Source organism: Gambusia affinis, linkage group LG05 (assembly GCF_019740435.1).
Source record: "Gambusia affinis linkage group LG05, SWU_Gaff_1.0, whole genome shotgun sequence".
Lineage (NCBI taxonomy): Eukaryota > Metazoa > Chordata > Actinopteri > Cyprinodontiformes > Poeciliidae > Gambusia > Gambusia affinis.
In genome coordinates this window covers 21,452,775-21,476,602 of record NC_057872.1, presented here as the reverse complement: position 1 = coordinate 21,476,602, position 23,828 = coordinate 21,452,775, and the positions used below count along the sequence as shown (strand labels likewise).

The 23,828-nt window shown below is 37.7% G+C and overlaps 2 protein-coding genes across 3 annotated transcripts; one reads left to right on the top strand and one right to left on the bottom strand.

The window, feature by feature from the left end:
- Nucleotides 1-331: 331 nt before the first annotated feature.
- On the bottom strand, nt 332-7,596 carry ensab (endosulfine alpha b). The gene is made up of 3 exons (XM_044116556.1): nt 7,379-7,596; nt 4,160-4,282; nt 332-3,003 (listed from the first exon to the last, which is right to left on the bottom strand). Exons 1-3 carry the CDS (start codon nt 7,433-7,435, stop codon nt 2,830-2,832), a joined length of 354 nt encoding a protein of 117 aa, XP_043972491.1. The 5' UTR covers nt 7,436-7,596; the 3' UTR covers nt 332-2,829.
- A 380-nt stretch (nt 7,597-7,976) lies between these two features.
- On the top strand, nt 7,977-15,845 carry hormad1 (HORMA domain containing 1). Of its 2 annotated transcripts, none has more exons than XM_044116533.1 (16): nt 7,977-8,040; nt 8,302-8,362; nt 9,287-9,431; nt 9,529-9,592; nt 9,863-9,899; nt 10,061-10,081; nt 10,242-10,268; nt 10,347-10,414; nt 10,755-10,909; nt 11,852-12,009; nt 12,139-12,207; nt 12,316-12,376; nt 12,742-12,794; nt 13,077-13,154; nt 14,430-14,483; nt 15,446-15,845. In XM_044116533.1, the coding sequence occupies exons 1-16, from the start codon at nt 8,015-8,017 to the stop codon at nt 15,539-15,541; spliced, it is 1,173 nt and encodes a 390-aa protein (XP_043972468.1). In that variant the 5' UTR covers nt 7,977-8,014; the 3' UTR covers nt 15,542-15,845. The 2 variants fall into 2 exon arrangements, with proteins under 2 accessions (XP_043972468.1, XP_043972470.1); XM_044116535.1 differs by lacking the exon at nt 7,977-8,040 and adding an exon at nt 8,131-8,149.
- The last annotated feature ends 7,983 nt before the right edge of the window (nt 15,846-23,828 follow it).

Sequence of the window (23,828 nt, the reverse complement as noted above, 5' to 3'; positions counted from 1 at the left end):
GGGTACTTCTGACCTCCCTGCAGCTATCTTGGGCCAGAATTAGGACGAAATACACCAATTATGCAATAAAAGAACACAACAAAAATGGAAAACATTTGCTTGCAAAAGAAGAAAAACACAAAGATAAAAGCAGCACAAATGTATCAGAGTACAAGCCTGTCATTTGTTTATACATTCTGGCACATATTTCTCTTCTGGATGAAACACCCTGTTTGTGAGGTTTAAAACATACTCAGTTTCCACTGGTTCTCTGTGCATCAACATTTATGCATTTTAATTTCATTTTCAACAAGTAATTTTTTTCTGAAAGCACAAATTATAAATTTTTAAACCAGGTAATGCTAAATCGTGAGTTCTTGCTATTCAACATGGCAAAAAAAAGAAAGAAAAAAAAGTAACCTTTCAGCACTAATCATTGGTAATTAAAAACAGTCTTATATCCAGTAGATTTTACCTCAGAAGCTAAACAATTATGAAAAGGAAATACTGCGAAAGAGAAAAAAAAAAAAAAAAATCACACAGACAAACTTAAAAGGACAGGCATTCTTTACAGGGTATCATCTCAGATTTGTCCTTGAATCAGCAGCATTTACACACATTATCAAACAGATTCATGTAGCCTCTGCAAAACACCGATATACAGCAGAAGTAGTGTTAGAACTGAGAGGAGAGAGAAACCACTGAATCAGAAATAGCTCAGGCTACAAAAAGAGCAAAAAGCAGGTGGGAAACAACAAAAGTCAAATCCTGTTGAAGTCTATTTACAATAGATGAGACGAAGAAAAGTGTTGCATTCATACAGCACCATAACAAGATCATATGCACAGATCACTTCTCTTTCACACACTGCAAATTTGACACATTTAAAAAGTGAGGTTGCAGATGTGGTGGGTTTCGCCTACATGATGGAGTGTAAGTTGGTGAAAGTTCCCTGAAGCAGTAATATATACACTATTTTTCCTCGATTAAGTGCACATATCCAGTTTAAATTCTTGACTTGCGTGTAAGGGTGCACATTCAAAGTCTTGAGATGTTGCAATTGCTCTATTAACCTGTTTTACAGGCTGTATCCCAGATAGACGTGGCACATTGTTCATGCTCACACTTTGCCCTCTCATCATGTGTTATAAAACCTCTCTGCTTAGCTATGTGCTCTTGTAGACACGGAGCAAGCCATTTGAAAAAGCCGACAAGGCTTTTTGAAGCTCTGCTTGTCAGGTTGCTTGCTGTTTAAACACAGACCCCCTGATAACAATAATCAAGTCAGTTTGGGAAGAAAAATCTGCAAGGTGCAGGTAGTAGATCTATATTCCAGCAACAATGCAGGAAAGTAAACAAAATAGTTTATTTATTAGTGTTTTCTGTTGGTAGTTTTATAGCCTGTGATGAATGACACATGTTCTGAAAGTGTTACGAATAGCCTTCATAATCACTCTCGACAGTCCAATGAAGCACGTGAGCTGCTCCACGTCATCAGTTGGAAACTAATGACTTAATTTTGTCACTTCAAAAATGACTTTTAAGAGAAAAAAAAATCTGGATCAAATATTTCAACGTTGCAAAAAATTCTAATTATTTTGAAGTTCTGCCCCATCACAATGCAGCACCAAACAGATAATTAAACATCACTTTTGAGAGTCTATTCAAGGCTTAGCGTGGCAGCAAAAGTACGGATTTTTATTAAGATTTTTTTTAATTTTTAAAGCAAAGCAACTTTGAGCCTGAAATTTAACAATATAATCCCAAATTAGTTGATTCTGCGCTCCTGATTCTCTAAGGCATGCTATCTGGACTAGTCCTCAAAGCACCACGGTTAACGCAAATTACGTGCTTGTGCAAGGTTGATTTACCAAAGCATAAACTCTATATAGAGCTTTTCTATTCCTCCCACCCCCACATAAATCTTTTAGGTTATAGAAAACACTTTGTCTAGATGCAAATATGTGTGCATGTAAGTGGATTGTCAGGACAGTGTTTGCTTTGATATTTCACCTAAATCAATAAGCATATGCCCCTCTGCTGTTAAAAATACTTAGATTTTGTGTCATTTAACAATCATGCAGCATATTTAGCGAGAACAAGAGCAGAGGGGGTGGGACAACATCAGCAGAGAGACAAAAATCAAAAGTTTTCAGTTGTCATTTGCCTGAGCTGCAGCGGATGACCTCAGGTTCCAATGGATAAAACTGACTGACATGTGAGATGCCTCATATGCTCCATTCTTTTCCCAAAAGTGGTTCAAAATTACCTTCCCCCCTTATTGATTTGGTATGCAAGCGACTATTCACATACTTCTTCTGACACCTCCCCACTGCTTAAGTCAGCCACCGGCAAAGGATAGAAACGCAAAGATCGAAGCACAAACTGCAGTCACGGTTCCTAATGCCTTTACACATTGTTTGGTGTCATTCAGGATGCAATAAAAAGAGAACTAAACACACTATACAGAATACAAAGTGCATTAAATCCACCCCTCCAACCCTGCTTGATGACACACACCTACTGTAATGCATCTTGGAACACTACAAACCAAGATATAAGGGAGGCGGTGGAGCAGAGTGCGCAGACAAAACAGAGCTGTGCGTGGTGCGAAGGCAGAGAAGGCTGCGGCTTTGTGGCCACCCGAACCACCGCCCAAGCCTAGACCACCTACATACAAGCACAATGGGAGTTTTAACTTATACAACTCTGCCCAATATGTTAAAGCCAGTGGTGCCTCGGGATGAGAAAGGAAGAGAGAGGAGGAGAGAGGAGTGGACATGTTGGGAACACGGGGTAAGGTGGAGTCCTTGGGGGATGGTGTCGAAGATGCCTCTCAGATGACGAAGGCTAGCCAGCTAGCTTGCTGGTCACCAAGGATGACTTCCTCGTTCTCGGCAGATCCTGCGGCGTTGGGATATGGTCACCGGTTACCAGGTTCTTCTCCGGTCCGGCCACAGGAAGCTGCTTGTTCTTCACCTTGGCTTTAGCCATATTGTAGTCTCCCGAGTCAAAGTACTTTTGCTGTATAAAATCAAAGAGCAGACCTGGAATCAGATTTGAAGCAACTGCAACTTTGGTTCATACTTATGAAAAGCATCAAGTTTATAATTTGTTTAATCTGGTTTAAAGACACTAATCTATAAATCATTCCCTGCTGGTGTTCATAATCGTAAGATGTAAAATAGCTGCATTCTCCCAGGGCCTGCCCTGGCTACTCCCACTCTTAGCCAGAGATTTCCCACATCTCCCAGAACGACTTGCAGCAACCTCCAGAGGTATGAGCTTGCTGTGGTTTACAGTATGTGGAGGCGGAAAGAGCAAGAGCTTACCAAGTCATAGCAAAGAGGAAAAAAACCAGAGAACTTTGCTGTTTAAAATACAAATTAAAGGACCCAGACAGATGCAATCCGTTCATACACCACAAGTTTAGGTTTCGGCAGCAAAGAAATGCATCTCCAGGGTTCTAACATCATTTTTTTATTCCAAATTCCTTACATTTCCAGTCACCGACATTACAGATCTAAGATTGAATGAGAAATACTGCTGCATATATTTCTACAGCAGTCAGGATTTATGCAGGTAATATGCCAACATCACTGCAATTAAACATTAGCAAGGTGGGTGCATCACTAAACATTTTGTGATATAAAAGTCACAAGCTAGATAGAAACAGAAACAGAAAGGAATAAAAGAAAGGCAGAAAGGACCCAGATAAAGAAAAAGAAAAGAAAGAATGTTTATCAATGTATCGTCATTGTTAAAAAAAAGAAAGAAAAAGGAAAGAAATATAGAAAGAAATATAATCAATGTATTGCCATTTCATTGCTGCCCTGCATTTTATCCCTTGACCTAGAGAAGCGACTCTCATTAACCTTCTTAGCTCCCCTCACTATCCTCTGCAGGACCCTCTTGTTCGTCATGCTGCAGGTGGAGCTTTAGTTGTAAGCAACATGAAATACTCATTAACTATGTTTTAAATAGCTGAGTATTTAGGTAGAAAATTTAGTGACAAAAATAAATAGATTTTTCGAAGGACCTGATTGATTACAGAAAAAGCATCAACAAGACAAAACAATTCGTTTTTCTTATTTATTGACAGACAGTAAAGCTGTGACCAGTTTACACTAACGTCCACTTGTCTCTCCAGCCATGTAGCGGACAACCGGTGGTTACCTACCCCTTTCTGTAGCCTCTTCATCAGGAAGTCGGACCCACCAGGCTTCTGGCCCAGACCAGGGTACTTAGCCTTCAGCTTGGCCTCCTCTGCCTTCACGGGGTTTGCATTTTTCTCCTGCGAGTCCTGAGAACAGATGCAAAAAAAATAAAAACTGTAACAATGTCACCCAATAAAACATCAGGAAAGAATAAGCTATTTCAATTTCTTTTTGGGCTTAAAAAAGTACCAAACAAGAAATAAAATATTCTGCTTTGAAAAAGATAAGTTCACCTGAATAACGAACTTAAAACTACTGCTGAAAAATGTAACCTTCTTCTGTAAAGTGAGTTTAGATTTATGATAGAAGATACTTCATAACAATGTGAGTCACAGCATGAACATTCTCTTAGTGCTCTTTCTCATACAACAAACATGCCTGAGAATTAATAGCTGAAGAAGACATTTCCACAAACAAGCATTTCATAAAAGAGAAAACCTAGGGGGTTTGTGAAGGTGATACTACCAAGGAACAATTTTCTATTTGCAATTTGTCTTTTCTAAAGATTTCTACTGGAAAGAGTCTCTTTTTGCAAATCTAGTTAGGATAAATTTTAACCACAGAAAAGTCCACTTTAAGGGTGAAACATTATGCCTCGAATAATTTTACAATGACACTTTCTTGTAATATCAGTATGTGCTTTTTCTTTTTAGATTTTTTTATGAACAGTGAACAGATAAGTACAACTTGAAATAAACACAATGCAAACACCAGAGTTGTCTCTGCAGGCTTATACACGTCGGTCAGGTAAGATGACTATAATCCAAGTGCCAATCAAAGTAAAATATTGAGGCCATGAAAATATGCCTCACCCTTTATAACTGAAAAGCGCAGAACTTTCACCTGGATCTCAAACCCCACAGAAAAAAAGGAAGTAATAAAGTTCTGAAGAGTACCTGAACTATGGATATGAGATAGAGCATTCAGTCTGCAAAGCTTGCTGGGCCAGGGATAAAATGTGACTCAGGACACTGAAGCCGATGAACAGATTCCCTTAGGAGGAAGGGTGTGACTCAGAGGATACTGGTTCACTTTGGTCCATGGCAAGACATTTATGAGCTACTATATTTGGTCTCAATGCAGGGAAACAGCTATATTCCACACCACATTCTGCGAGACTGCTTTTACAGCTCTGTGTTTGTATGAGGAAAGCTGTAAAATTCCACTCAACCAGCACCCAAGTTTGATTTGACAATTTAACAGCATGCAGTTGTTAATCATGGCCTCTGCTTTTCTCTCTGCATCATTCTCAGGGAATTCGGTGTCGCAGAGTTAAACAATAAACTGCAAGAGAAGTTGGCATACATTAAGGTCTTAGAATACATACTATGCCATTTTTTTAAATGTGTTATGAGGGTTAATTGCAAACTTCAAAATGGGAACCCATTCCCATTTGTAAGCACAGGAATTAGTAAATCGTTATGGTTGTCCAATTTGCAACTGAAATGCAATTTCCAGATTCATGCTGTAACTATAAAATAAATACAGTGCAGCATGATTTACTCTTTTTCCATTTAAAGCAATCCTCAAGTTCTCAAAACATTTCCCACTCTAGTTCTCTTTTGGGAAGTTTGTTTGAAACACAGAGCAACTCGCCTCCTTGGCTGTCTGTGTGCTACAATACAGTTTATCTATGTGCTTATTTTGTAAATGGCTGACACCAAAATTTTAAAAGCACCACTAAAGACAACCCTGGTACCAGGTTTGAGAACCTTGGACCTAGGTTATCTACATTTGTCTAGGCAATGGTGCATCAATCAGGTTGTAAATAGGTGAAATATATAAACACACAGATATGTTTTTATTTGAATACTTGCTCCTTCACTTTCTTTGACTTTTATTATTCATAAAAATTAGAACAATTTCAAACTGCAATTTAAACCGCTTTGAACATAAAAATAACTGTGACAATTATGACAAGTTAAGCTAACCTCCGAATACTGCAACAACACAAAAACACTCACTTCAGCAGCTCTGTTAGTACTGGCAAAACTGAGGCTGCTTTTGTGCTTTGACTACTGAATTAATGATTAAAACACTGACTGAATCATCCCTTCAAATACTGTTTGAAATTTTAGGAGGCAGTTTGGAGAATTTCTCTTTATTGCTGATGTTTTGGTCAGATAAAAACTAGATTAATTTTACCTGAACATGAGAAGATTAAGGTCAGGTTTTCAACTATATTCCTAAATTCAACTAATTTCCTATATAGATACATGCTTGTTTAGTTCATACAAGGTGCAAATTCTATTAAACATTTAAACAATTATTGTCTTGATTTTAGGATTTAGCTATCATGTTTCATTTAAAAACAAATACAAAAAGGTTGAATATTCTCTGTAATTGCTTTAACAGTGCCAGTATCATATTCAACAGTAACAAACATGTCCTTTAGGATGTATAACAAACAATAAAGTTAACTGACTTATTCTAACCAATAAACGGTGATAAATCCATCGAAGATTTATGGGAACATTTTATTGTAGTATGCTTACGTTTGGAAGCATTTTCACTGATTTCAATGTAAATAGAGGGAGACAAATACTCCAAGACTTTCTCAACTATCACAATTGTGCAAATATGCTAATTTATAACTTGAATACAAAATACTGATGTTATTTGCTTTGACACATACATTTATAAGTGGGATTTTTTGCTTACATACCCATGGGTTGACAAATTTGTTGTGGGAGAGCACAATGGGGAAAAAAAACAATAACAACTGGATGCCAAAGTTAAATAAAGGAATATATTCATAATCCAGAAACCACAGCACTTTAAGGAGGAGCAGTGGGCCACTGGACACATTTAAGATATATAAACTGCAGTTATTTGATTGTTTATATGTATATCTACAGGCAGCAGAATGTCAAGTTTTGTGTTTTTTTGTGAATAACTAGCAGCACAAACCAAAGAGGCCTGAGCTGCTGTGGAGTCTTCAACCAATAACACAAGAACGGGACAAAACAAAGTGACACACAGGCTGGATGACACCGAATCGTTTGACAGCTGATGTACGTAACTGTCTTATTACACAGCAAACCGCTTATAACAGCTGTACATGTTCTCTGGTAGCCTTATCATTTCGTATCCAGCACTAAGCATTTTAAACACTTCATTTAAGCTATTTTATCTTAGCCATGTCTCGCTAGCACCCTCCGCGGTTAACAGTAAAAACCCACCTGTTTTTCGTCCTCGTAGTCCACCTGGGTGTCCGAGTCGAGGTTTTCCGACGACATTGTCTGAGTGCGGTGGACCAGCGTTAGTCCGTTTGCCACACAGCACAAGGGGCTGAATAAACCAGGCAGCGTTAGATAAACCTGCACTGAACCTAATCCTGATTTTCTAAACACGACAGCTCCCCAACAAAGATGGCGTAACGAGATGCGACGTCATTACTTGAGGTCAGGCCTGTTTACAAGTTGACACGCACTTTAGCCAATGGGGTGCTAACATTGCTTTGCACTTAGCCAATGAACTATCCCTATTTTCTTCCTGCGCTGTGATTGACAGCCAGTACTCCAATGGGTTTTCAATTTGGCCACCAAAGGTAATGCGGGGGCCGAGCTAAACTGCATCTGCGCAAAGTGTACATAAGAAACACAAAAATTTTATTTTTTCGAAAATACTTTATTAAATTATTTGGACATATGTATATTCATTGTTGAATAGTTTCACAACAATTGAAGCTGATTAAAATAGCGTTGGTTTATCGCACAGAAAGCCTTCTGCGCCATAATTTTTAGTCATCGCTTCCTGCTCTGTGATTGGCTGAGTTTTAATTAAAAACAAGTGTTAGGAGAGTCTTCTTAACGTTGATGACCTCTGAAGCTAATACTTCAAAGTTAGTTATTAATTTATTTTAAAAGAATTAGCTCCACTTTTGTTTTCATATAGTTTCAGTGTTATCATTTTGTAAGAAATTCACATCAACCTCCAAAGTTTGAAATAATGTCAGTTTTTGTTTCTGGATAACTAGCTAGCTAGAAATACAACAAGGTTACACTAACATGTCTGCTAGCTAAATTCTCATTTAGCAATGCCAGGTTAATAGATTTCGTTTCATAGTTACAGAATATATTTATAATTTATTTTATCTTTGCAGATTTTTTGTGTTTTATAATTTCCATCAAATGGCATATGCTCAGCAAGTGAGGCCTTCACAGGTAATTTTACTTATTATAATTAATAAAAATGCTAGCGTTTCCCATTGTAGCTTCCGAGTCGGAAACGGCAAATTAATTTTACGATATTGATAATATTAAATGTGCTTTGGTTTTAAAACCACAATACTAAAGACTCTTCCAACTCAAATTGGATTATTCTACACTAATAGAATTATTCAAACTCAGTTTGTGATTAGTGAAATCTTAATTTGATTCGCGAAAGTTCAATAAAGGGCGATTTAGCACGTTTTTGCACCTAGACCACGTTAGAACTCTCAGGAACAATTAGACTCTTCAAACCTGGACAAGATTATTCAACATTGCTGGCAATATATTTCAGCTTGTTGTTTGTGAAACGTTTAGTTGATTTATAAAAATTCAACGGTTATTTTAGTGGGGGGAGGGGTGGTTTTGTTCTCATGAACCTTAAGACGGGTCCAGCTCGGAAACTATAAAACTCTTCAAATTTGGAGTAGGTTATTCAACACTAACATCAGAATAATTGAAAGCAAATCTGTGAAATTTTTATTTACTTTGTGAAAGTTTAATAAAGGGCGATTCCAGCCTTTTATTGTATCTTGGCCATAACAGGAAGGGTACAGTTGCCATTTACAAATACAGTTAGCTAGTACACCGCAATGAAGAGGACAGATTTGTAGCACAATTTATCAATATAAGTACAGGTATTTCTTTGTTAAAATAGACATTGTTTGAAGTATATGTTTCTGAAGTTTCCCTTTTACAAAATAGACAAACTATATTCTTGGTACGTTTCTTGTACATTTTCACCTGAAATATTTAAGTGTTAAATCTGCAATAACAAATAAAAATTTGTTAAAATTTTGACTTGTTCTTGATACAGTTATGTCAAATGATTCGCTGCCTCTGATAAATAAGCCAGACTTGTTTGTCTTGCCTCTGCAGGCTGCTCAGATACTCCCTGAAGAGGTTGCCTCTGAGCAACAGTCGCTTATTGTTGTAAAGAAGCTTCTGGCCATCGCTGTGTCTGGCATCACATACCTCAGGGGCATATTCCCTGGGATAGCCTATGGAAGCAAATATGTCGAAGGTTAGAGCACATTGAAAACGTTTCTGCCATTCACAGCATCAATTATTTAAGTTTATTTTCTGGATATGTTTACAAGTTTGCACTTCCGTTTTTGCAGGTCAGAAAGTGATGATCCTGAAAGGGAACCTTGATTGTCCTGGAACTTCTCAGATACTTCACTGGTAAACTATACACCAATTAAAAATTAACACGATCAGGATGAATAATTTAATATTTAAATAATTTTGATTTTATTTTCGTAATCCCTCGGGGTCATAAAAACTCATTGATGCTGCACAGTTAAGAATGCTTACATTTTGCAGAGGAGTGCAGAACTAATTCCCAAGTTGTTGTCTAATATACTTCCTGATTCTAACGAGAGCTTGTGGCTTTAAACTACAACCTTTTTATGTTTACAGTAAGAATAACAGATTGTTTTAAAATTTTTTCAGGATGCAGGGTTGCTTTGATGCCATACAGAAGAAATATGTGAGTCACATTTAGTCTTTTACCCACAGAGAGATTGTTTGCAATGCTTGTCTGGTTTAGTTGTTTTGGATCATAAACATAAATTCATTTTACCAACATAGTATGTCTTCATATCAAAACTACTGTGGACAAAATCTTTTCCTCTTTATGTTTTCAACTAGCTGCGAGCAGTCATAATGTCTGTAAGTATAATAAAAAGTTTTACCTACACATTAGAGAACTTGAACATCAAATTATGCGACTGCGCCACTGTATCAATTGTCATTTTGTTATTTTTTCTCTGCAAATAAAGTTGAATGAATATATTTTTAAATGTGTCTATTTTTTTTTTCCTTTTTCTAGATCTATACTGACCCAAGCAACCCTCAGGTACTACTCAAAATGTCTTTCTGCCATTGATCAGCAATATTTTGTACTTTTTGGGACTCCTATTTTCTTCTCTTTTAGAAAGTGACTGAGTATTACCAGTTTAAGATCCAGTACACTACAGAAGGAACACAAGTGGATTTCGAAAGGTAAATTGTAGTAACTGGGTCCACAAAATTTCTGAAAGTCTATGTTCAAGTTAGTGTTTTGCAAAACTCTTCTTATCTTTGGTTGGAATAAATTTTGAACTCCCGCATTTTGTGCAATGCAATGCAGTGTATTTAAAGTTAACAAATTGAATAGTAAGTGTGTTTTCTTTTAGTACATAAATATCAATACAATTGCTCTAGAAAATTGTTTCCCAACATGCACAGTGACTGGTCACTGTAACCTTGGCATGAAGGTTTGTGCATGTTCCAACTTATAAACTTCAGAGGCCAGTCACATTTAGGTGATTCTGTTAGTGTTTGCCTTTTTTTTTTTCTTTAGCATAAACAACAACCAGAAGTTGTCAACGATGTCTTTGGGAAACACGAGGAAAGCGAGCATCTTGCTGGTGAGGAAGCTTTACACCCTGATGCAGAATCTGGGTCCTTTGCCAGAAAATGTGTGCCTCAACATGAAGCTGGCTTACTATGATGAAGGTAAGAGAAGCTGAAGAACGGAAAAATTCTTCCAGCTGAGCATGGAAGTAGCAAACAACAGCAGGTTTAAGCTTTGTTTTCTTTTACATTATAAAGTTTTAAGCTTTTTGCTTTGTTTTGTGTTGCCTGCATGTTGATGTTTTTATTTATTGATGTTAGTGTTCCTACATTAGTAGTATCCAAATAGATATTGTATTTTTGAATGTGATTTTTATCAATTATTTTTGGAGATATTGATGAAGCATTTACTCTCTTAAAAGCAGCAACTTGTTATATGCAATTAAAATGTAGTAATCCAAATGAGTAGAATTCTTTCCATGATCAGAAATGCACTGTTCTGCTTTATGTGGCTTTGAAAACTTACAGCTGCTGCACATTGAACTGATCTGATGAATTTAGACACATCTAATCTCAGTGGTGTTTTGCTGTAGGCAGCAGAGTGACACCACCCTGGATTTTCAATCCCAGATACAACATCAGCATTTTTTATTCCTGAGCATAATGAGTTTTTGATTTTGACTATCAGGTTTGATGTCTCTGAAATGAAGAAGACAAAGTCACTGACAGTGACTGAACCTGCTAAGCGCCACCACTGAATTTGGGCTCCCGTCCCCCACACTAAATGCTAAAAGAACTTTTCAAAATAATGTGCTGTGCAAATTGATGTAAATATTTTATTTTTACACTCAGTTTTTCTTTATTAACCAGACCTTTAATGAGCATTTCAGCTTTTATTCAAGGGACAGGAGTAATGATTTGGTTGCAACATACAAATTCCCCACTAGATGTCACCAGATCTTTTAATCCAACAGCATTTGCATGCAAAAATGTCCAAACCTATTTTCTTTTCTTTTTCATTCTCCTTTGATTATGGTTTAATCAAACCTTTGACTTTTGCCACCAACTTTTGACTTTCCTGTGTTTTATTCCTTTTTCTTCAAGTCACTCCTCAGGACTACCAGCCTCCAGGCTTCAGCGAGGCTGTAGGAAACACAATAGAGTTTGTGCAGGAACCGGTCAAACTGACAATGGGCAAAGTTGCCACGCCTTACCATTGTGTGACGTTCGACATGGCCACAGAGAGACGCAGACTGGAGCAGGTACACTGATAGATAGACAGATTGAAAATTAGTTTTCTGAAAAGACTAATGTTTGCAACATTGTTTTTGGATTGTGGTTCCATGATTAAGGTTTGCGCTGTTGTGTTATTTAATTTTTCATGTTTGCAGGTGGAAGAGAGTGTTTCTGTGAAGGAGAAATGGATTGTGAAGATAGAAGAACAAGTAGACGAACCACTGGTCTGAGCACATCCATTTCTTTAGAAAAATGAGACAGAGGCCTGCTGCAATTGCTTTAGCAATATTAATTCTAAACTTGGTGTTCAGAAAATTTGTTTTAACCTATAGAGTCCTGAGTTGGAACAAGTGGAGGCGGCGGAAAACTACGCTACAGATGACGATAACACCGGTAATAATTCAGAGTTACATCTACAGAGTCAAACTTGGTCTGCCATGTGTCTCAAAAAAAAAAATCTGTATTATGCTGAAAATAAAAACCTTTGCTCTGATTGTAAAATAGTTTTTAAATACAACGATGCTGAAATGAAAATGTGCAGGCACCTAGATAAGAGAACAAATACATTTATTTTTCTGAACGGTTGATTCCATAAAGTTTGTCTTCCACATGCTTTCAGTTATATTTATATAAGCATGTTTTTTTTTTTTTGTGAGAACCTTTAACTTTACTTGAAATCCTCCTTTATTTTGAAGTTAAACATAGTTTGATTTGTAAGTAGAGTTAAAATAACTTCATTTTTTTTGTTTTACCTCCAGAGATCCAGATGGACATCCATGAGAAGAATGAGAGAAGTGCGGAAGTCCCAGAGGCATGTTTGTTTTCCCTGAGACTTAATCCACACATCATGTATGATGCATGTTTAATTATGCAGAGCCGCTTTCAGTCAGAATTGCACACATAATTGTGTAACATAATAGTGCCATGTGATGCTCTTTCATTATTGCCAAGTGGAAACTCAGAAAAAGAACATCTGTTAAACAAGATCCTGAGATAGAAAAAGTCCATAATGATGTTCGCCTGTTAGGGAATAGTTTTAAAAATCTTTGTTTCAGGCCATTAAACATTTGTTAACATTGTTCCCCTGTGCCAGATTATAATACCAGAAGCCTCAGACATGGAGTTGGGTGTGAAGAGAACTAGGAGTGGACGGATAATCAAGTCCTTTACGGTGGGTCATCTAGTTAAAACTAATCAACCAACAAGTTTCATTTTGCTCTCTACCAGCTAGTGATAAGGTTGGAAAACTCAGAAAATTCTGAGGGTTAGAAACCTCCCAGATGAATTTATGGGAATTACCAGGAAACAAATCATTAGATTTGCCCTAAACAGATCTTAATCATAGTTAGAATGAAATAGATTTTGAAATAATCCTTTTTAAAACAAACAGATTTCATGCATGTATACTTGAGTATATATTAGCTATTTTTAATCATTTGCAGATGGTAAATGTCAGTGTGGAGTATATATTTGGTAAGTACAGATAGTTGATATATGGCATTAACATGTAACTTTGCAAATACAATATAAATGTGTTTATAATGAGAACAGAAAGCTCATAATTTAGATTATCGGTTTCATTGAACATTTGAGAGATTCTCTTAACTAGCTACATCAAATGTGATACTGCTTTTCTTCTTCTGCAACTCACTTGTAAAATATTCTGAACTCAGCTGTTGTCTTATTTTACATTAATATCTCAAGTGCACCATTGGAAGTGTAGAGGTATGCCACAAAAGTGAATAATTAAAACGTGATTAATTTTGAAGATGTGCTATTATTAAAATGAATAATTTGTCGCACTGCCTGTCTATAATAGAATATTTAGACATAACATAACCAGTATAACCAGTATTAGTACTTAATCATAGTTTACCAGGCTTTTGGAAGACAAACTGCCCCACTTCATCACAGATGATCTATTGTACTTAACAGAGTTGCTTTTCCATCTATTTATCTTTTGTTTCATAATAGATCAATCTGAAGTTTGTTGTTGAAAAGCTACATCCTATAGCACACGAGTCAGATAAAGTGGATATGAGTACAGGGATTCTTGACACATCTCTTGAATGACTGCTTAAATGTAGGATCTAATGGCTCATTACCCTCCTTCTGACTGCGTGCATGGCCATAAAAAAAAGGGCTGCTGTGTCAACGTATAATGGTACCCCAGAGAAACAGGAAGTGGTAAATTACTCATTAAATTTTCCTCTGATCAAGTTATAAACGTCTTTATTGTATTAAAATAGTTGAGAGTGGCATAAAAGATTTTAAGAACAATTATTCTTTTATGTGGGATTTTCCCCCCATTGAATCCGAGTTTTAATTTAAAGGTTGAATTTTTCTGTTATGAAGTTATGCTTCAGGAATAATCTTTTTTTTTTGTTTTTCTAGATGTTTACCTGTTTTTTTTTTTATAAATACATGTGTGTGTGTCTGTTGGCAGGAGACAAATGTGACTGTGAAGAATACGCAGCCAACAGCAGCAAAGGAAAAGACGGTGAGAAACCAGATCATTCATTTTATTAAAGTACGAGTTATTAACTTTGAATCCATGATGTGCAGTGAGGTGCAATGCTGGTGAGGCACTGACTTAGTTATAATCAGATATTCAGTACAAGTGTAGACCACCTGCATGTTATTGTCTACATAAGGAAATTTTGCGCATGCAGACAACGCTAGAGGGCAAAAAGACAATTCTTTTACATGCCATGTATACCCTCGCTGTATTGAGATAACAGAATAATAATTCTGTTAACTCAGTGAAATATGGAAATTTAAGTATTATTAATTTTGTGCTATACTCCACAGCAAAGAGAAAAACCTTTGAAGTACAACTCAAAACTGTATGGCTGGCTCGATGTTACTGTCTCTTACTCTGCAGTTGTGGAGTCACAATGTTTGGGATCATGAGCGCCCCCTGCCACGAGGCAAGAGAACTGCCTGCCTCTCCTCAAATCTGTTCTCTGTCGTTTCTCATCGCTCCTCGGCTCACAAAACACGTTACACGCACAGTTGGTGACAAAAAACACTGTACATTATATACATGAGCTAAATTATGGAAAATCAACTCATATATTAAATGTTTTTTTTACCATTTTATTGGCGACGTACAGACAGGAGGAGCATGCTCTCATAGAATAGCAGCCAGTGCAGCTAGCGTGAGGTTGAGCAATCCCAGGTGAGGCTCAGCTCGCTGCTGCCTCACCAGCTGCGCTTCCAAGCATTTGAATGGGAAAATGCGAGAATTCAGTGATTTTGAAGAAAAAGTAATACTAATTTTTTGAAGCTAAATATAAAATAAATACTTCACAGTACAAACCACAGGATGAAAATAGCAATATAAATTATTTTGTCATATTTTTCCATTATGACAGGTGAGGCTCTTCCTCACTTGCCTCCCCCGACCGCACGTCACTGCTTTGAATGTGGCATTTAAAAAGTAATTTTGCCTCTTTTCAGGTTTCTCAGTATGACATCCTCAGCAGTCAGGAATCATCATCTGCCTCCGCAGCCGTAAAGAAGCGCAAGTTCAGCGAGCCTAAAGATCACTATTGAGTACTGACCTCAGTGCAACGGAAGCACTTTGTTGATGTAAAGTCATGTTTTTCATTTCTGTGACGAGTTGTGCAGTAAGTTTTTTAAGAAAGGAACACTGATCTGTTTAGGAACATGTTTTAAAAGCATTTCGAAGTTAAGACTACAACAGTTAAAGTATTTGTTTTGACTGTCATATGTGTTGCATCTATGATTATTTACTAACAAAGCTGTGCAGCAGCCACTTTATAATAAGTTTGTGATTAATTATTAAAGCAACGAATAAATGTGTGTAGCATTGAGCTGCAAATTTCAATAAAATATAAAAGTGTTATTTAAAGACGCTTTACTTTGTTTGCAAAATAAGTCTGGAAATTGTTCGATGCATTTTTACAAGGACATAGGAAGGAATTCCTGTAGCAGTTTGCATTACAGCGAATCTGAGAAAGGCTCTGACTGAAGACAGTTTTTGTGTCACAGTTTGATGAAGATGATGCACAGCATTGCCTGCAACGTTTATGTTAGGAAGAATTTGCAGTACAGTCATTTGCAGAGATCACAGGGAAAACTAGTGAACAGTTGGATGGAGATCAAGGAACCCACCAGACAATTCACTGGGGTCTCTTCTTCAATTGGGACAATGAAGCTGGTCAAAATTAATGGCAGGATAGAACCGGATAGTGCAAGAGACTTCAGACTGGGGCGAAGCTTAACCTTTTAGCAGAACTGCAACAATAAAAACAGCCAAAGTTACGGTAAGTCATGGTTTACATTTTTTCTCTGTTAAAACATCCCAGCCAAAGTCCAGCACTAAATGTAGGTGAGGTTCTGTGGAAAGAGTTGAAAATAGCAGTTCACTGAACGTCTTCAATTAAAATTAATGAACTTGAACCATTTTGTAAAAAGAGAGGGCAGAAAATTCAGTCTGCAGATGTGGAAATTGAAAAGTGGTTCAGCAAAGTAATGGTTTAAGATTCAATTTTTAAGCATTGAACACCGTTTGAACCTTTTCCTTTAACTTCAGAATTTTATTTCTACGTCTAAACACAATCTTAACTGACTTTACAACCCAGCTGTTGTAATAAAGAGCTGATAAACATCCATTTACAGTCTAGATGTTGAGCAGAACAGGATGCCTTTAGTTGTTTATTTATTTAGAAAAACTGAATGTAGATGCTAGTTTCAACTTCTTGTTTTAACCAAAAAAGCCCTTTTACTCTAATGTCACTATTTGCATGAGAGGTGCCTTAAATGAAGCTGTTAAGTGAAAGTGGATTAAATCTGTACACAGTGACCTTTGGGCCCAGATAAAGGCCCATCAGCAGCCTCCCGCCCAGCAAGCTGTGTGTTTTTAATCTCCTATTGTTTTTCCCAGAGAGGGGGACATTTGCTGATAGACTGCCTTAACCCACTGCAGATCGATACCACAGGAAGCCTTTGTGATGCATATCCAAGCAGCCGCTCCTTTCCACATGTCTGCAGCGGAAGGCCAGAGGGGCCAAAAAAAAAAAAGACTCCCATCAAATCAGTTCTCACTTCCTGGCAGCGGTTGTGTTCACATTTGTTTCATAGTCTGGGTTTTTATGGGCATTTCGGATACAGTAGGGCATAAAGCAGAGCGGTGGGGAAAATCTGTAGTGGACAATCCCCACTCAGCGGAGCATTGTCGCTCTTTATGAGCTGTGAAATGAAACAGGGTTTCCCAACCTCACAGCCTGACTCCGGCGGCATTTTTCAACACGTTCTATTAATTTAACATAAGAGAGTTCTCAGGGTATTGATAAATCTGGGAATTAAAAGTTCCCTTTGCAAGTCTAGTCATGTTTTTTTCTATTTTTTTATGTTGAAAATGTTGTACCAGACTGAATAATAAAAGTTGTAAAATAACACAATGTACACACTTCCTTAGAAAAATGAAAATAGCAATGAAACATGCTGAAAAACAGTTCAGCACCAGAGGCTGCAATTAAAGTTAAAACCAAACATTAACAGGTTAAATTAAACATTTTAATTAAAGTAAGAAGAAAAACAAGAACACTATAGCAACTGTAGAAAGAAATCTAAATATCAATTTTGCTTCCCCTCCACCCTCAAGCCTTGTCTCGGATCCTGGGACTGTCCATCATTTTTGTTCACACACGCCTCCCAGAAATGAATTCCAAAATTAAATTCAGGGACACACATCGGGCGGCTGCTGTTGACAGATCAATCAGTTGGTCAAACATCAGGAGGGACTCCTGCCGGACACCTCTGCAGACCAATCAGCGAGCCGAGTCCCGGCCCATCTGAGTCGATTGCGTTGGTCTGGGGGCTACCTCTGTAAGTTTTAAGGCAAGATGCACTGACAGGCTGATGGACAGACAGCCGCAATCCATCCCATGGCTCTATAGATTAAAGCCAGCTTCTGTGAGCCTATAGTGGCGATGAGATGATTGTGCCTGCAGGGCCTATAGGGCCCAAGGGGAGGCTTGACTGTACAGCAAGAGGGGGAAGGAACGAGGAGCCGAGTGGACACCCAGCCCAAAGACGGTGACCCCGTGACCTTGCCAGAAGGCTGGCAAATGTTTCCGAGCTGATTAGTGCTTCCCCAGCAGAACATCCCGCTTGCTGTTAACCCTTTGGAATTAGAAAGCAGGCAAAAAAGATACATTTAATTTATTTAATTTTTGTGCAGTTAGAGCAACCAAGAAGACTAAACTTAAAATTGACTTTCTTGTGCCTTTCATTAAACTTTACAAAGATCTTTGCAACATAGTTAACAGCAACAAAAACACAAATTTACTAAGAGAATCTTCCTTTTGTTTTGGAGTAAATTTTCTTCTTTAGTGGATTTGTCGGCAATTGAACACAACTTTATTCAAATTGTGCAGATTTTTAGAGTAATATGTCCCTATGCTATTGTCCTTTCTAGATAATGAACAATTTCAATAAATATAAATGTATTAAATTTGCTTCATTTATACAACATTATATAGCACCAGATTCCAACAGATTTAATCAGTAATCACAAGTTTGCATCTCATATCAGTCCAGATTTAGAGGAAATTTGTTTATTTTCTCTCTATTAAAATCATAGTATCACATTACCATTCAGTTACATGCAGTGAAATTTGACTGCAATATAATACGGTGTAATCAAATTCATATGATCATATAATGCCCAGTGGCTCGCAAGAGGTTGTTGACTTTTTGTTACTGAGCAAGCATATGTCAACAGTGAACAACTCACTGCATTAAGATGTAAACTTTGTGGCAATCATCCATCACGAGCAAGCATGTGGAGGCACTGACAAGGAAACACTGCCTTTCAAGAGGAAGAAACCTTCAACAGGACCAGGCTGAGTTCGACCCACCATCTGCCACAACTGACTGGGGGTTGAGAAGACAGAAAAGAGACAGAGGAACAAACACGGGCACACTGATCCAAGAGTACTTTCTATGTTAAAGAAAAAAAGAGTGACCAGATGAAAGGACTGCAGCTCTGTTAGTAGGTCCATCTAGGAGACAATCAGCGAAGCATTGAGGCACTAAACTCTGTGAGAAGAAAACAAGAAGGTTAACATATCAATCAGTCACATTTGATCTGTATTGCACATTTCAGCAACAAGGCAGTTCAAAGTACTTTACATAATAAAAACACAAATATCAAAAATTGAAACATTACATTTTTCCAAGTGCCATTATTACACATCCAGATGCTGGTTAATGTTTGATTTATTATGGTACCAAAGCAACTCTAAGCTATTGCACAGCAATGGCAGCAACCATTTCTTCAGCGTCTTTTTCCAGGAAATAACTATTTACATATCAGTACATTTAAATCTTGAAAACAGGTAATTTTGTACATGCATATATATTTTCTACTTTTTTTGTTTTGTTTTACCAAAAAAGACAACATCTTTTACCACATAACTAATATTACAACAAAAAATGAATAGGATGTCATAGAAATAGACAGGGGTAATAGAAATGTGATATAATAAAACAAAGTGTTGTTTTGTTCATAGTCTTTAACATGAAAAAACAATAAAAAAAATGTTTATTGTGTTAGAATGATGTAATTCATACAAAATAAAACCTGACTGTCAGCCGGACTTTAAGCTGCTTGTAAACATAAGGAAAAGAACATCCATCAACCTATAACAGAGGAAGTCCAATAATTTAAGTAACCACAAGGGGGCGACAAGCAGCCATACATCAGCCTGATGGACTCCATAGATAACATCCTGTGCCCTCCTCCATAAAGCATCTTCTTTCTCATGCATGCCTCAATCAGCTCATACAGTTGGCCTTCACACAGTGCACAGTTTTAAAGAAAGCATACATTGGAAGTAAACAGGCAGCACAAGGCTATTCAGCTGGCCTTTTAAGACATACTGCAGTGGAGTCAACAATATTGATCAGCATACAGAATGATAAAAGGAGGGGAGGCAGAGAGAGCAGGTGGTAGTGGGCCAGCGGATTCAGGGATTTAGTCGCACACCACGTACGTTTGGACAGCACTGCTGAGCAGCGAGGGGACAAACACCTTCCTGAAGCAGATGCTCAAAGCAATGGGATGTACCCCCATTGTGATCAGAGTGGACAGCTGAATTGTTTACCACCAAAGGGCCCTTTTCTTCAGCAGCAGACCTGCACACAATGGGGCCCCTTCCACACTGAAGTTTTCTGCAAGGGAGGGCTTCGGCTGGGGGGGAGTGGAACATGTACATAAAGTAACAGAGAGTTTGTTGGGTGAGCCTCTGTCCATACCCCCTTCTTGTTTTCCCTTGGTCATATGGACCTGTGTGCACCCCCATCTTCTCTACAAAGCCCACATAAAACTACCGCAGGGCTGGGGTTTAAATGTCACGCTTGGCCATCAGGGTGCCCAGCCCCCGGCTCGTGTCTCCTGGGGGAAGCACGCCAAGAGACAGGACGATGGAGAGCGGAAAGCTAAGGGGAGGGAGACACTTGCCCTTGCCCCATTGTCCATAACGATAGGCATGTGCTGCTAACTGACTCCAAATCAAGTGTATCCTCTCACCACGCGCCCTGTTCTTGTCCTGCTCCTGCTCAAACACAAAGGCCCCTCTGTGTTTTTAGACTTCCAAGCAGCTTTAGGCATGGTACGTTTGACACATCAGCTTAAAGGAAGGCTGCCGAGTCTGAATTCAGCTGGCCACCATGGCTGAATGATAAATTCAGTTTGCTGTCCATGGACTGCTGGGAATCCTACCACATTTCTCTCCGGTGGACTCTTACATGACAAAAATCAATGCTAACTTTTTGCGTTCAGTCACATTAAAAGGGACTTCAAACGCTGAAGTGATTGGAGGGGGTGGACAGAGGTAGACGAGATGTGGTCTGACAAAGTGTCACGCTGAAATACAAGTACAGCACAAAATATACAAGCTGCTGGCCAACTTTATCCCAGTCCAAGGTCTCTCTTCATACTTTAAGTGCTCACAAGACTGAGTGTTTTATGTATCTATTTGTTCTAAATAGTGGCACACTTGACCTTGAGGGAAGATGTGTGTGCTTGGTGTTCGGCCCGGGAATCATCCCTCCTGTCAGGGACGGGAGGGATTGACCTTGAACTGGCGCTGCGCAGGCGTAACTGAATGCACAAACTCATTTAACTCCTGGGTTTGTTATCGACATGCTGTAATCGTTAACATTATGGATGATGAATAACTACCGACTGCCTCATACCTGCGCCATACGTCAGAGCGCCACGCAGGCCGGAGCCAGCCATACGCGCCCACAGTGGCATTAGTGGTAAGTCAGGTGACTGGAGAGCCACATCACTTAGACTTGTTTTTCCAAGCAGTCAGGTGACAGCTCATCAAGCTTGCCAACCAGAGCACATGAAGGTGCTTAAAGACATAGATCTCTTCTCTGCTTTGCACATTTTTCCAACACGCATTCCTCAATTTATCCTTGGGAACACTTAACCTCCAACATCAGCTGTTCAGGCATTTACTGTGGATTTTTCTATCTCACTCTCAGTATTGATTATTTCTAATAGGGGAATTTTACAGTAGCTTCTGAGAAACACAGAAAAAGGACAAAGAAAATACTGCAGCTTACATAACCAAAGCTGGATGATGGGCTTTTTAGAACTATGGGGAATGAAATAATAATGAAACAATTTGTATGATTGGCTCATAATAAAGACTTAAACAGCAGGGTGTTTCTTCTGTGTACCCTTGTCAAGCTTCTTTGTTTTGCTGTGGAACATTATGGTACTAAGGATTTGTGATCATACTCCACTCTTCCCACACAACAGGACTTAGTTCCTAAGTTGCTGCGCCTATCTTGTGCAATTCATTTTCTCAGTCAGTTTAATGCTGCAGTATGTAACTTTTAAAAAAAATTTTTTTTTTTTTTTTTTTTTTTTTTACATATTTGTTAAACCTACCAAATTACTATGAGACATAATCCATGGAAAGAAAAACATCCAGCTCCTCTGCTTTCTTCTATGATCCTGATGCTATCTGCAGAAATACACTCCATCATCAGAAACAACCAATAAGAACCAGGAGGAGGGTCCTAATGCTGTCAATCAGCCTTGTCAATCACACCTACTGAAACACATTATATAGACTAACAATGTTTTTAAGTTTTATTGAGTTATTATAATGTTCTGCTTAGAGCTAATGAAAACATGACATTTAAAATTAGAATATAATGCCAGTAAAAATCATTGTGGTGAAGAAATGTGGAGTTTATAAAAATAAATAGTTTAATACCACCATAAAGGTTATTATTTTCAAAAGGTAGCTAAACAGCCTAATCTGAGCCCAATTTATTTAGAATTACTTGATTTTTATTAGGGTGGAAACTACCAGCTTTGTTCCCAAATTATTTTCCCTCAATATTAAGACCCATAAATGTTTGACTTAAGTTTGCATGAGCCTCATTAGTAAAACATCAGCAGGATTAAGCACATTTGGAAATGCACATGTTTTGTCAGTTTAAAGATGTTTAATGGAATTTCAAAGGGGAAATAATTTCATACTCTGCCACATAATTGCACATCTGTTTTTCCTTTTAGTCTTGTAAGAAGACATAGGAAAACAATCCTACTGCATCATCTTTCTATCTATTTCCACACAGTTTGATCTCAATATAAGGCATGCTGCCATGAAGTTCTTTTTGACATTATTGCCTATTCACTTTCATTTCCAAACTATCTATCTGGACTCCATCTTTCTGCAGCTAGAAACATCACAAAAAGTAAACAAGTCTTATAAGAAGTGGATGTAACAATCAGCCTAGACTGAGTTCGACCTTTCCAATGCTTTGACAAATAGTAGAAATCTGACAACTGTATCTCTAACTCTGTCAGCCCAACCAAAAGATTGCTCTTACCAGAGAACAAACTTTCCAAATTCACCTTCCAAACTGCTTGTTGACAGTACTGAGCTTCCATTCACAAAGTTCCCTAAATACAATCATCACATAGTGCTGTTAGCTCTAGAAGCACAATGTGTCGTCTGTACTTTGACACATTAAAATGTTCAAAGTTGTCAATATTATCCAGCTGCAGATTTTCAGTTGGTGGCGATTGCCACCAACTGAACATTCTCCTACCCTGTCTAAGTTCTCTGCTTCATTTCCACTACCTTACAGCTTCTTGCCTCCTTCACTTGTGCTCTCAGAAGACTTCTCTGGCAAAAGCTAGCATGTTAAATCTTAAAGCAACTGAGCAAATGTGAATACTTGCAAGAACTGTAAGAAGAAAATATGCTTCTACCAGCACTGCTTAAATTGTTGAAGTTCAAATGAAGGGAAAAATTCTGGTACAGTTATGTTTGAACATGCATGGCAAAAGCAGAAGGATTATTTTACAAACAAATACAGAAGAAAAAAACAAAAACATACAAAAAAAAAAACATGTTCACTGTAAAAGGTTTGAGCCAAAATCACAAAAGCTGTGTTCTGATCATGTCACTAATCACATTTCCAAGTGTAGCGATCACTGCGTTCTTGTTCCAGTTCATAAAAAATAAATAAATAAATCAACAATTAAAGGTAGAAAATAACTTGGTTATTTATTTGACTAGACTTCAAAGTTCAATGAATGATTTCCCTCTTTGAGTAGCTAAACACATTTTCTGAATAGATTTTTATTTTTATGAGCAGATGTGTTAGTTTAACTATTCAGGAAAATAAAGTAAAAGTAGGTCACTGAAGCCTTGCAGCCTCTCACAAGTTTTCTTCTGGACTGAATCTATGTTTTATATACAATAACTTTGAGTTTCCACATCAGGTCCATGGTTTCACTATAATTTGCCTCAGGCAGAAATGAAAAGTTTTGTAG

Bases quoted from the DNA above. Each gene is read 5' to 3' on its own strand.
- ensab (XM_044116556.1), bottom strand. From the start codon at position 7,435: ATGTCGTCGGAAAACCTCGACTCGGACACCCAGGTGGACTACGAGGAC. The intron at 4,283-7,378 runs GTGGGTTTTTAC...ATCTGTTCTCAG, and splicing joins ACTACGAGGACGAAAAACAG to GACTCGCAGGAGAAAAATGC. The intron at 3,004-4,159 runs GTAGGTAACCAC...GATTTTATACAG, and splicing joins TGAAGAGGCTACAGAAAGGG to CAAAAGTACTTTGACTCGGG.
- hormad1 (XM_044116533.1), top strand. From the start codon at position 8,015: ATGACCTCTGAAGCTAATACTTCAAA. The intron at 10,269-10,346 runs GTACTACTCAAA...CTTCTCTTTTAG, and splicing joins CTGACCCAAGCAACCCTCAG to AAAGTGACTGAGTATTACCA. The intron at 10,415-10,754 runs GTAAATTGTAGT...TTTTTTCTTTAG, and splicing joins ACACAAGTGGATTTCGAAAG to CATAAACAACAACCAGAAGT.